General features: G+C 39.2%; 1 protein-coding gene across 1 annotated transcript; it reads left to right on the forward strand.

Annotated features, from left to right (window-relative positions):
* Positions 1–705: 705 nt before the first annotated feature.
* Positions 706–11,320, forward strand: LOC149138756 (ARGOS-like protein). The gene is made up of 2 exons (XM_089446725.1): positions 706–2,277; positions 10,538–11,320. Exon 1 carries the CDS (start codon positions 1,874–1,876, stop codon positions 2,156–2,158), a length of 285 nt encoding a protein of 94 aa, XP_089302851.1. The 5' UTR covers positions 706–1,873; the 3' UTR covers positions 2,159–2,277; positions 10,538–11,320.
* The last annotated feature ends 2,393 nt before the right edge of the window (positions 11,321–13,713 follow it).

Consider the following 13,713-nt stretch of genomic DNA (forward strand, 5'->3'; position numbering starts at 1 on the left):
CACTCAATCCCGTGTACCAATAAAATTTGTTTCAGGTCTTGATACAATGTATTGGCCAGCAAGGAAGCGAATCGACGGCATCATTACTTTCCATCTTTACTGTGACAGGGAAGGCATCCTTGTCGCTTTAATTCTACTCCACAGTCCATTCAATGCATCCATTCCACACAGCGGTTCAGAGGTCCCGGACATCGTTGCCTAATCCATGACATCACCGCAAAAGTCTAAAGTTGGTAACCACGTCCCGCTGTCCCAATATGCTCATCGATGTGTTCAAAAGGATGGCCGGACAAATTCTTTAATGCCACATTCATTCGACCTGCAGATTCAAAGATGTGATGGAACCGCCAGAGGAGCAGAACGTGACCGAATGCCAGAGGAGAAGAACCGACATTGGGTACCGGACGGGAAGGAAGGACAGGGTATATAAGTCTTAGTTCCAGATACGATGGGCCGACAGTGTCTGACCACTATCAGACAGCCAGCCCCCACTCCGACCTATTCTCAAGTCCAATGAATTCGTCCGAAATCTCGTCCTCATGCCATGCGTCCTGACGCCTGACTCGTCACCCTTCCAATCGAATAAGCGGATGGGGCCACAAGGTGTCATATACCATATTTTATCCACCCCACAGTTCACATACATTGAATCTTTGTACGCAAATTGCAATGCATCAGTTAATCTTTTTGACCCCGGCCTGCGACTCATTTACTTAGGGTTTTCTGAGACCGCGGGATATTTTCGAATATATCGGGCGTGAACTGCCGTAAATACGGCGGGGTAAAATTTGTGGTTCTTCTTTACCACACCTTCTCCAAAGGGAAAAGAAAAAGATGGCAAGGCTAAAGCTGCCGTGTTGAACGCCATGGATGATGAAGGGATTGAAGGCTGGATTCAAAAGTCAAGAATTATCGAAGAAGCTTGAAATTAAGACGGGCCGGTGACTTCCGCATTCGAACAATCTCTTTTCTTGACGACTTTGGGTGCAGATTTGAAATCTTTTCGGTACAGAACGGAGAAATTTAAGGTTCCCAAGGCAGTAATTTGGAGCAGATCGAAAGAAGTGTGTTGGCCGTAGATTTGAAGTCTCTTTGTTATAGACTCGAAAGTTTGGACGTTTCTTTGGTATTATAGTAAAGCCGTTGGTGTAGATCGTATGCTTTTAGGTAAGGATAGTCAGTCTTTCAGGGAGAAAGGATGCGGCAAAAGCTCAAAAGGCGCGAGGCAATTCTTATGCCGGCACGCGAATAGCATTTAAATCGGACGCGGCCTTCAATTATGTGCATATTTTGATGTTACTTTCTTGGGCAGATATGAAGTTTTCTCTTTCTGGTGAAGCGCTGCTATTCAACTATTTTATGGAGTGTTGTTATGAAAAGGAATCGAAAACTTTTAACAACGGCTTAAGCTAGCCGTAGCATCGAGGGATTTAGTGCAGGTCCGAGATTTTTGTGCCGAGCGCCGGAAGCTTTATGTGTCAGATGTTGGCTGGGGGTAAAAATGGTTAGTTTGAGTAAAGCTTGATGCAGTTTGGCGGTTGAAGCGCGTGCAGGAGCTTTTCTGCTCTAGGTTATTCTTCAAATTCTCCGTTCCGAATGGGCCAGTGGTCCTTTACAGGTTAAATTTGTCGTTTGGCGGTAAGCTTGGATTTATTGCAATTTTTCCTCGTGATACATTATTATATATGACAAGAAGACACTGAAGGCGCCTCTTGCCGTAACGTGGAAACAAATTTGTGAACCTTGGTTGGCGAATTTGGTATATTCATTCATATTGCGATGAATCGACGCAGAATTCATCGTCGTTTTCTTTTCTGAGATTGCGAGGTCCAAATGTGGCTGGGAGCTCCAGATGCACTTTATGTAGAACATAATGAATGGTGTTCGCCATGGTTCATTCGTGGAAGTGCCGAGAGGACACATGAAAGGCGAAGAGCGGGCAAATAAGCGTTCTTACATCGCCGACTACTTCAGTATCGAATCTTTATTAGTGCTGTTTTGCCTCACGGCTTCGCTGCTTGTTCTTCCTTTAATATTGCCACCGCTGCCTCCTCCTCCTCTGCTGCTGTTGCTTCTTCCCATTGGAATACTTGCTGTGCTGATGATATTGGCTCTGATGCCCGCGCATATCACGAATGTAGTGGTTTCTTCTGTCTGATTATTGTCTTTCCTCATGGGAAGAAAACGTTTATTGAAGATGGCAGGATTTCGATGCCTATATTTGAAATCGAGACCCCATCTTTAAGGCCAGAATCTCTCTCGGTCCCTTTATACGAGGTAACCAAAGAGTTGCTGGTTGATTTAATATAAATTTCTACATAGAGATGATTGATTTTCCTATTGTGTGAATTTCTTTTCTGTATTCTGCTGTGCTCTTGGTCGAGGGTAAATAATTAGACTTAGAGGGATGGTACAGAAGCGCTTCCTTGAATCTGTCATTCTGCTGTACCTATTTTGCTTCTCGTATCATTGTATGGTCGATGCCTGCTTCTTCGTAACGAGGGTACCTTCTAAACATTTCCGATGCCTTGAGACAAATCTTGTCCAAAAGAAATGGAAATCTGTATCAGAAATCAAGCTATGTGGGTGAGTGGGGTTTGTGCGCCTGAACAGTCAAGTACTGTGGAAGGGTTTGTTCCCAGGAAAAAAGAAATCCAAATCTGAGGCCTCTGTAAAATCTCTGTAATTTGACATATTATTAACTGTATTGCCTAAACAAAGCTGTTCTGAATTTGAGGCCCGATTCTCTTGTGGGTAGATCTATAGTAATTCTGCTTATAAGTAGCCTCTGGCCCTCTGCTGCATATTGTGCTGTTTTTCTTCCAAAACAATAATAATATGTTAATTTTAGGTCATAGTCTAGTTAGATGTCAACTTTATATTTTGGATCTCTTACATAGGAAAAGGGACTCTCTGAGTATAGCTATTAGACTACTTAACCTAAGAAACTGTACATCAATTCACTCCCCTCTAAATTCAAATCTGTGTAACATTTAAAGAAGAAGCATATGTTATGAACTATTAATGAAAGCTAATCTTCAATAGCAAAAACTAAATCTAACTAATAGATATAGGTTACAAGGACATGCACTTGAACAGAAACATTTTCTCTATCTAATCGGGATGGAATTAGGGCTATAGAGAGATGCGACGGAAGGTCTTTAATGAAAGGTTATCTTCAATGGCAAAACTCAAATCCAACTAATAGATACAAGGTTACAAGGACATGCACTTGAACAGATAAACATTTTCTCTAGCTCATCGGGATGGAACTAGGGCTATTGAGAGACGCAACGGAAGGTCTTTTGAGCTAAGAGTCAAGACCAAACATACATGTCAATCATGTGCCAGATACAAAATCCAGCAGACTCCGAAGCAAAGGGGCAAGTAAAATATGCTTGCTTGTCCATAGTTTATTAGTCTGGAATACCTAATTTGTTGATCACTTTGTAGTGTTACTAATTTGTTGTCTTATTTATTTTTAATGAATATGGAAATTTGGGGGCAAAACACTTTTGTTGAACGAATAGATGAGTTTGGAAAACCTTCCTAGTTTGTGAAGCACGTCCTGACAAAAGTAATTGAACAGTATAATTACTTAGAGAACGTTGCCTTTCTAAACCAAGTAGGGTGAAATTTTTCTTTCCACGTGGCTTATCATATCTATCATATATCATGGCACTTCAATTAACATTGTAGGTGAATCTTTCAAAATGTCTTTTTTGGCCTCCGGCGCATTAATGTGTATATTGGCATCTTGGTTATTGATTTGGGTATTAAAGTCGAATTTCAAGTAGATAACTAATTTCGAGGTCAAGTCATTCATTTATGTTGACCAAAATACAATTTTGACCGTAGAAAAGGTTAACTTTGATCAAAATTTCAAAGTGGGGTTATTTGCTTACAAGTCGAATTTCAAGTAGATCACTAATTTCGAGGTCAAGTCATTCATTTATGTTGACCAAAATACAATTTTGACTGTAGAAAAGGTTAACTTTGATCAAAATTTCAAAGTGGGGTTATTTGCTTACAAGATCAAAAGTAGGTCAAAGGGATTGTTGAGTACAATATTCATAAAATGTGGGACAACCAAACGGTCTCTAATAAAAAATACAATGCATGAATATAAATGCAGGAACATAAAAGATACAATGTATGGAATGCCCTGACCAAGAAGATCAGACCCATCTCTCCTAACATCAGAGACTGACTGAAGAGTACTGAAAAAATTCCACAAAGTTTGTTGGCCTGATAAAGGGTTAGTGGGAGGTACATATTGTCCACTAACTCGTTGGCTAGGGGAGTTTGTGCACTGTTGAGGTCTGGAGGACCTAGTCCGCCTCCTAGGGACAGATCTGAGATGGTTTAGTTGTTGAGATCTCGTGTGGCAGGGTGAGGTCCCACGGATCCTCACTTGTCTAGAGTCTGGATATGAAACGGTATCAATCGTTCTCTTTGTGCCCCTGTCTGAAGGTAGTACCCTGAAAAATGTCGTGATCCTTTGTGTGGGGTCTGGTCTGATGGGAGGTTGAAGAATATGCACTCGGAACCTAAGAGCCTCCTGGATATATAAGGCCAAACATCTCTGATTGGGATACCTAAAAAAGTTTGTGAGGGTCTGAGAGTCTTTGAACAAGCAATGGAACCTTCCTTTGATCTCATAGTAGGTAGGGCATCCAAAAATGAAGTGCACCTCGGTCTCTACTTCTTGTAAATGACATACCTGGCAGATTTTGTTTGGCCTATCAATCTGGTGGTTCGTCTCTACCTAAAGTCTATGAGAACTTGCTCTAAACTGGCCTAGAGGAATGCAAAGAGCATGCATCCTGGGGTCGAATAATGAGCTCGTCTCTCAACTCTAAGAAGTGCTCAGCGTAGAAGGCCATCTTTGGGCGCAACCCTCCCAGAGGATTGACCCAGGTGACCTGGACGAACTGCCTGTAGATGTTCTCCTTGATGATTTTGTTCAACTCTTGTCTAGTAGGTAGAAGGTGACTAGGAGCATCCAAGGAATATCAGAAAGGAGGGAGATGATCCAACTGAATGTCCACTGTCTCAGAGATCTGAAACTCCTGTAAACCACCATCTAGCCCGGCCTGAGGGGCTAGAACAAGCAATATTCTCATAAGAGAAATATGCCAAGTAAAGGTAACAGTCCCTACTCTTTATTGAGACTGCAAATCCCCGGATACGATGCAAGAATGAGACCAAACTGAAGACTGTCTCAAGCCAAAAGGGTTGAGCTCCAAACACTGCAAGGATGATGTTTTGAGGTATTATTTGTTTGCATCTAATGATGCGGCGGAGAAGAAGAGTTTGGACTCTCTCAACTGAAGCCCAATCTGATTGAAGTAAAGACAACCACCAAATCTCTGAGTCATATAGAACAGTGGGATGAATCAAGGTGTCCATGAGGCTCGTCTTGTATGAGATGTCTTGGAAGTGATGTCGAAAGCACTGTCTCTCGAGAAGGGCTAAGGATCCATATCCTTTGTTGATTCGAGGCTGAAGCGCTGGCCGCAAACTGAAGCGGGGACCTGAGAATTTCACCCCCAAGTACGTATACGTGTTGGTGATCTCAACCTCCTCCCCATTGAATAGGAAGTGAAGGTCCGAAGTTTGCTTCACCCCATTGAAGATTATAACCTTGGTTTTACCGAGGTTGACCGTCAACTGTTGAAGATCGCAAAACAAAGCTAAGGCATCCAACTGCCTCTTTAATCCTTCTGGAGATGAGGAGAGGAGGACCATGTCGTCAACAAAGAGTAGAATAGATATCATGACCTGGTGAAGAAGGCAACCATCAATGTCCTGGATATGATCGTGTAGAAAAGCCTCCAACTCATCAATATAAATCCCAGATAGGGTAGGGGACAATGGACAACCCTGTTTAACCCAAATAGTGCTTTGGATGAAATCAGACATCCCATGAACCATGCGAAGACGACCAAGGACAGACTCATATAGGCGCGTAATCGCTGTCAATAAGGTCACCCACATGCCAATATCTCTGAGTTTCTGGAGTAAGGCTTCTCTTTGAATATAGTCAAAAGCTTTTCGAAAATCTACGAAATAACAGTAAACTTTCGAAGAGCGATGTTGTGCCTCCTCAATCACGACACAGAGGCTGAAGATGTGGTCAATGGTCTGATGAGCTCGTCGAAAACCTGCCTGTCCCCTAGCTCTGAGTTGTCTCTTCTCAAGATCAATGGAGAGCTTCCTATGTAGAATAGTAGCATACAACTTCGAGAATGTGTGACCCACCATGATCGTTGTGCAATGATTAGGATTTGAGTTGGAGCCTGATTTGTGGATCAGATGGATGATGTGGTGTGACCATGCTGATGGAAAACCTTCACGGACTACATGGTTGAAGAGATCAGCCAAATAACTAACCAAAGCACGGAAACCGTGTTTAAAGAACTCTGCTTGGTAGCCTTCCTCATCAGCTGCTTTGCTGCTGTTCATCACCCAAATGGCCTCTCTAATATCTTTGTCTGAGAATAGGTAACAAGAAGGGGGTGGGGAGGTAACACGAACTTGGCCCTGCCCTGGAATATCATAAAGGTTGGAAGTGTGAGAGAACATGGATGTAGGGTCGAGGTCAGATGGAAGAGGGGAGCGTCGGGGAAGGATGGTATGCCAGAATTGTTTAGGGGAGTGGGCAAGGAGAGCAGAAAGTTCCCGTCTTCTATGAGAGACAAAGAGTCATTTCTTGCAACGAAGGAGACGATGGTAAGAAGCTTTGATGTCAGGGTAGAAGGGTTGAGAGTGGGTGAAAGCATATCGAAGTTCTTGATGTAGAGTCTTGCATTCATCATCGTACCATTTGTTCATGGGGCAAGATCCAACTTTTCGGGAGGTGAAAGTGGAACGAGTGGAGTGAGGGAAGGATTTGAGTGCTGCTTCCCAAATGGCAGATGAAAAACGGGTGTATTTACTGAAAGCAGAATCAAGCAAGGAAAATTGGGTTTCTGATGGGAGGATCTTGCGTAGAGTAGAGGAGAAGATGTTAGGGTCGCCTTTGTCAAAACGAAAGGTGGTTCGGGGTGGGCCCGGATATGGATATTGAAAAGGTTGATCGGTTGAGTAAAAGATGAAGCTAGAATTTTAGCCTCTGAAATAAAGGAGAAAATCATTTAGGTTGGATTTTTTCATGAAATCCTACATTTGTGAATTTGCATATAGTTTTGTGTATGGTAGTGCCGCATATTTGACGAGATAGTAGGTAGTAGGTACGAAGAGTTCCTTTGCTTCTTACTCAAAATGTTTCTACTTTGAAATTACTGATCAATTAAGGATGTGCTAGATATCTTCCGAATGATTTATGGGGCAGTTTGTCAGTGATAACTTATATAGTCCTTGTTGAAAACAAAGATCGTTCTAGTTGTGCATTGAGCTTAACACTTCACCTCAGTAGGGAAATATTTGTTAAACAGGCTCTGTTTTTGGTAAATCGTATCTGGTTCATTGTGGAGACTGGAGCATAAAATGACGAGATTTAGCCTGGCACCAAAAACTGTGTCTGTGAATACAAATGCTAAAAATCCAAGGATAAGAAGGCTAGTAAGGTTCTTAACGTCTTGGGGTTCTGTTAAGTCTTGAAATACATTGGTATATGCACCGAACTTATAATGTCTGTTGTTGAACGGTACATTTAAAGGATTTCTATGAAATGTACTACTATATTTGCACCTATAAATGGGGAGCTAACCTAAAATTGTCCTGGTTCATTTCTTTACTAACAATTAATGCAATATTCAAGGGCCCTAAGAAAGATCTGATCCAGCGTTTTATTGGCAGCTGAGCTTCACCTATCAGTCTTTTAAAGGATTCCCTAATACTACCAACATAGAAATTTTTTTCTGGTTTTCTACACATCATTTATATAAACCTTGAAGAACCTTTTCTGATAAAAAAAAATTTAGTCATATTATTCATTTGGATGTTATCAAATGAGTGAGCTTAATGGTTAAGAGCATGTGTTTCCTCCTAAGAGGTCACAGGTTCAAAACCAGAGGGGTAGAGTATGTATGCCTTTGTAGACTTAGCAGTCAAAATCGCTACACAGGGGTGGGTCCCTTGTCCCACAAACAAGAGAGTCTCATACAGCAATTTGGTGTCTGGCTTGGCTGTGGCTTTAAAAATAGATATTATTATTATTATATATTACCAAGCGAGGGCACACATCGTTCCAACCATCCTTTACAGGGTAGAATATAAATATTGAAAAGCTTGGTTTCAAGATTCATAAAGAGTGCCTACGAAAAAAGAAGGTTTCAATTCATTCGGGGCTTTTCCTTACCGCATTCTACTTGACTTTTACTTCTATCCCATGACTAAAGTGTCGAGGAAATGAGAGATCACAGAGTCCATATTGATGTTTGATAAAGTCACTCTCTCATCCTCTGTTCAGGGTTAATATTTTGATGTTGGAAGAAGTTAATTTACAGAAATAATTTCTGATTTCTAATGGCAATGAATTCCTTCGAAACTTAACCTCTTGCTGTTTCATCCTCATCGTTTAAATTCCCTGGAATTCTCAAAACCCGTGTTCATCTTTTTCCCACTACAAGGAGGGAATGAGCTACTCAAAGGACAACGGGGCACTCCAAGTACATTCTTCTTTATCTGTTGGGGTTTAGCGTCTTTGTTGTTGCATTTTCAAGTACATTCTTCTTTATGGTTGGGGTTTAAGGTTTTTATTGTTGTTTTTATTTAGCGTCTTTGTTGTTGCATTTTCAAGTACATTTTTCTTTATGGTTGGGGTTTAAGGTTTTTATTGTTGTTTTTATTTTCTTGTAATATGTAAAATTATGTAGGTTGGATATTGGATAGACAATTGAGGATGCGCTTTAAGGCTCGACCATAAGCCCACCACCCAAGCCCGCCCCTACTCAGCATTTTCTCTTGGCGGAGGTTTTTCAAGATTCCCCTCCGGTCCTTTTGGTCGAGCACCTCTCCTCTCCCTCTCCTCTCCCTCTCCTCTCCCTCTCCTTAACAGTCGAGTACCTAAAGGTCCTTATGGTCGAGTACCTAAAGGTCCTCTCCTTAACAGTCGAGCCTGCTTGCGCATCCTTAACAGTCGAGTACCTAAAGGTCCTTATGGTCGAGTACCTAAAGGTCCTTAACAGTAAACTCACATTTTTTTGTGTTTCGATATGGATTAACTGCCTCTTCTCATGGATTGTTGACTAACACTTACGGGTTTTGGTTTAACAGCAAATTGTGATTCCCAACAAGTGGTGGAGTGTAGGGGGTCAGAGTGTAGGTCACGAGTTCACCCCGCTCGCGTTGGGGGGAGATTGCTGGACATTGGGGGGAGATTGCTGGGGGGGAGATTGCTGGACATTGAATAAAACAACGCTCTGTGTGTGTTTCTTGTGGATCCTTATCTCTGACAATGCGATCGTTGACCAACACCTGCGGGTTTTGGTCTAATGGCAATCATGATTCCCTAACTATGTAACCTTCAAAACTTCAAATCCAAACTTAGAAGGGACTTCATTTGTTTTGGTCTAATGGCAATTGTGATTCCCTAACTATGTAACCTTCAAACCTTCAAATCAAAACTTAGAAGGCACTTCATTTCCTTTCCCTTCCTTTCCAAATCTTCCATTTCTTTCTTCACTCGCTATCAAATAATGAGAAATCAAATGGAGTTGTCTTTAATGCGACCTTTTGGGCTCTCCGGTGCTGCAGAAAAATTTGAGGTGAAATCTTGATTTGTGTTATTTAAACTGATTTTTTGACTGTCTATATGGATTTGAGGTGAAATCTTGATTTGTGTTATTTAAACTGGTTTTTTGACTATATATGGATTCAGTGCCCTGAAAAACACCAAGGGCTCTTCGATTGTGCAGGGATTACCCATCCAGCTTTTAATTTCAATAAATTCAGAAAAATTAGACTAGAAAAACTCACCAGAAAAACTTCCAAAAAATCTCAGTAAAGACAATTCAAAATCAAATTCAAAATTATGTATATAATAACATTATCGAAATTCAAAATTATGTATACAATAACATTATCGAGAACATCTTCAGACAGTATGTTCAGAGAGGGCATCTTAAGATATTCGGGTTACGTGGGTAGACCCACCCAGGGTTTAAGATGGCCTTCTATAGAGACCACTTGACGGAGCGAAGGGATAGGCTTCCACTAGATGCATGCTCTCAGGATCCTCTTGGGCAGTTTCTGTGGGTTCTCACATTTCCCTATTCTGGTTTCCGATGCCTGGGGACTTCCCAGTACTTGAGGACACAGGTATTTGCAACAATCTAGCATCTTTTACGGATCTTTGTAGCACGGCCTTCCATGTTTTTCAATAGAAAAATGGCTCTTTATTTCTTTGGTTATGTATCTAACGGTCTTCCATTGATTTTATTACTGATAGGGCTAGATTTCCGACAGTTTTACTTTATGGTTGCAATCATGCTTTATGATAATAAGATAATGCGTTGATGTATAGGAAGACTTCGTTAAACCACATAGTCTATTTTGTTAGCTATTAACCTATTCTCTTATTTTGCAGCAGATTTGGAAATGGATACCACTGATTGGAACGTGTTTGGTATCCCAGACATTGGCAAGAACCTCATTTCTAGTGCGACTATTGGTTAAACAAAGCCTTCTTCAGGTCACAATGCAGGAACAAAATGGGATCTGGTAAATGATTGAGGTCAATATAGAAGGCCTGCAGGATTACAAACATATGTTGCAAGTCAGTAAGGACAAACATTTTTTGGTGGTTGTGATTCTACAAGGGATGTACTGTCTTCCAGCGTATGAAGCATTGGTGTTGACTAGGGTTTCCTTTTGACCTATTATGAAACTGGTAAGATGCAGTTACCAAGAATGCCTTTCCGGAATTTTTTGTGGACGGTTACTATTTTCAGCGGTTGGCTACGTTGGAAACATTGTTCAGAAGGAATCTCAAACAGAATTTATTTTGTTAGAGTTCCATCAAGATCTGCATTCGGCTGGGAACCTGTTTTGCTTGTTCTATGTGACCCAATATCGAATATGCTTCCAATGAAAAATGATGAGATAAACAGCAGTAATTATCGACCTTGCTCACAGGTTTTCTGTATAGGACTGAGAAAAGGGATGTTAGCAACCATCACTAGCATTTCTGTATAAAATCATTTGCATTCTGCAAAGCAACCTTGCAGGAATTGACATTCTATTTTGCAGCTCTTCTTTTACCCTTTTTTGACGAGCATTTCCAATAGGAAAATGCAGTTATTGCAAAGAGAAGCAATGAGCATCTGCAAAAATTATTCCAAGTTCAATAGAATTATCTTTCTTGTCCTAAGAATATGGCTTGTCCGAGTTTCTTAATTATCCTGGTGGGTGTGATTGTGTTCTGATGCCAAGCGAATGTGAACTCCGATTGCTACTCAGGTAAATCCTATTCTTACCTTGTGATATTGGATCAGAATAGGTGCTTGAATATTCTCTTCGTCATTGTTTAATGCATTCTTTACCTGAAATCAACTGCCAAGTAATATTCTAGGAATGAAACTGTTTAGTGGTGGTATGGAACATTTAAGAAGCATCACATAGTTATTTAATGCTGGTTGATTTTTGAAACTTGAGGTCCGAAACATCTATTACAGAGATGATACTTGATATTTTTACATAAAAACGATACCATGCGAGATAATATTACTTAAAATTTAAAATAGGATACCCAGATAATATTTTAAATATTTTAAATTCTCAGATTAGAGGTTTCTATGATTGCTTGATATTTTTACATAAAAACGATACCATGCGAGATAATATTACTTGAAATTTAAAATAGGATACCCAGATAATATTTTAAATATTTTAAATTCTCAGATTAGAGGTTTCTATGATTCTCAGATTAGAAGTTTCTATGATTTATGATTTAAGTAAAGATTTTTTTTTTAAGAAATCACATAAAAATCTTAAAGCAGTGTTTGTAACCTCTATCTAAATCCAATTCATATCCCCTTGATGCAATTCATGAAGTATGTGTATGCTTTAATGGAGAGGTGTTCTAACCTTCACTTGGTTTGTAACCTCTATCTAAATCCAATTCATATACCCTTGATGCAATTCATGAAGTATGTGTATGCTTTAATGGAGAGGTGTTCTAACCTTCACTTGGTTTGTAACCTCTATCTAAATCCAATTCATATCCCCTTGATGCAATTCATGAAGTATGTGTATGCTTTAATGGAGAGGTGTTCTAAACTTCACTCGGTTTTTTATGGTGTATTTTGACAAGTTAAGATTGTTGTGATGATACTGACTAAGGATACAGTGGATTGAAATTGGAAAAAAACATCCCAAAACGAAAATATATCATGAATTTTAAAAATAATTAGGGAATATTTAACATTTGTAAAATCATTTCCTTATTAGGCTGACCGGTGTAATGTTATGTTATTATATGTGTTATATTGTGCAAGGGTATTTGGAACTTTTCTAAATAAATAGCTGATATGATGTTTATTTAAGAATCAAGGTTAGATGTATTTTTCCTAAATGTTGAGAATTGAGAATTATTATCATTTAGGGTATAGATTTGTTCTAATTTTATTATACATAGTGTATTTTCCTTAAATTTATTTCAACAATGCATTTCAAAGCTGTCTATTTTCATCAAAATATAGACATTTTATACAAATGTCTCTTATCCTACCACAAGTTATTAAACTAAAATGTAAGAACTTTGAACGACTTTTCCTTAGTAGTCTTTAAACTAAGAGGTGGGTTTCTTCATTGCTACCATTATTGTTTTATGGATCAATTCTTGCTATTTTACTTTATAGAGTTTTGAGTACTTCAAATACTTATATTTAATGTTGATAATCACTTTCAACATGGTTATGAGTATATTTAATAATATTCGCTCTTGTTTTGAGGATGGTACTCAAGATAAACTAGATTTTATAAAAGCTTGAGGCTTTGGCCTTAAGGTTGTTATAATAATACAATCATTACATTTCACTTGTGGAAGTTGAACTTGGATGAGGATGATAAAACTCTTCATTTCTCGAGATAGGCCTTATTGGCAAAAACAAATTATAATATATATTATAGGGGTTTGTAATATATATTATGGGAAACCTCATGTACTTCCCCTCATTTGATGGTACCCATGATAAATTGGATTCGTAAGGACTCGAGGCTATATCAATATGTTAGCAGGGAGAATAGAACTTAGTTGAGGAATATAATGATCATTCCTTTGAACCATACAAATTAGACCCACTTGACATATCATATTACATTTATTTGTGAACCTTTCCTTCATAACACGATAGTCATTATTGTCAGTTGGGTCTAGCTCAAGCGACTGAGAGGAATAATTTGTCATCCTTCAAACTTGAGTTCTATTCTTTTCGGTAACATGTTGAAACAACCTTGAGCCTTAAATATATCTTGTCTATCATCCTCAAAATGAGAGGAAGTGCTTAGGGGTTTCCTAAGATATATAGTCCAAGAAGTTTATATGAAAAACATGATATCCATTATTGTCACTTTTCCAAACATTTGTAAACAAAGTAAAATGTGATGTTTCCTCACATACCATAGAGGAAGCATTTAGTGGATGTGTGTCTCTAAGGAGGGTAAACTAGTTATTTGAATATGTTGTAATAAGATAAAAGGTACGAAATCAAATTAGTTTTGGGAAATATAGTTTGTATATATGAGAAATTTGTATGACTATGTGAA

This window comes from Pinus tabuliformis, chromosome X (genome assembly GCF_031772625.1).
Source record: "Pinus tabuliformis cultivar Carrire ecotype Pingquan chromosome X, CPIR1, whole genome shotgun sequence".
NCBI lineage: Eukaryota > Viridiplantae > Streptophyta > Pinopsida > Pinales > Pinaceae > Pinus > Pinus tabuliformis.

What these genes read in the sequence shown, in the direction of transcription:
- LOC149138756 (XM_089446725.1), top strand. Translation starts at nt 1,874, where the DNA reads ATGAATGGTGTTCGCCATGGTTCATTCGTGGAAGTGCCGAGAGGACAC.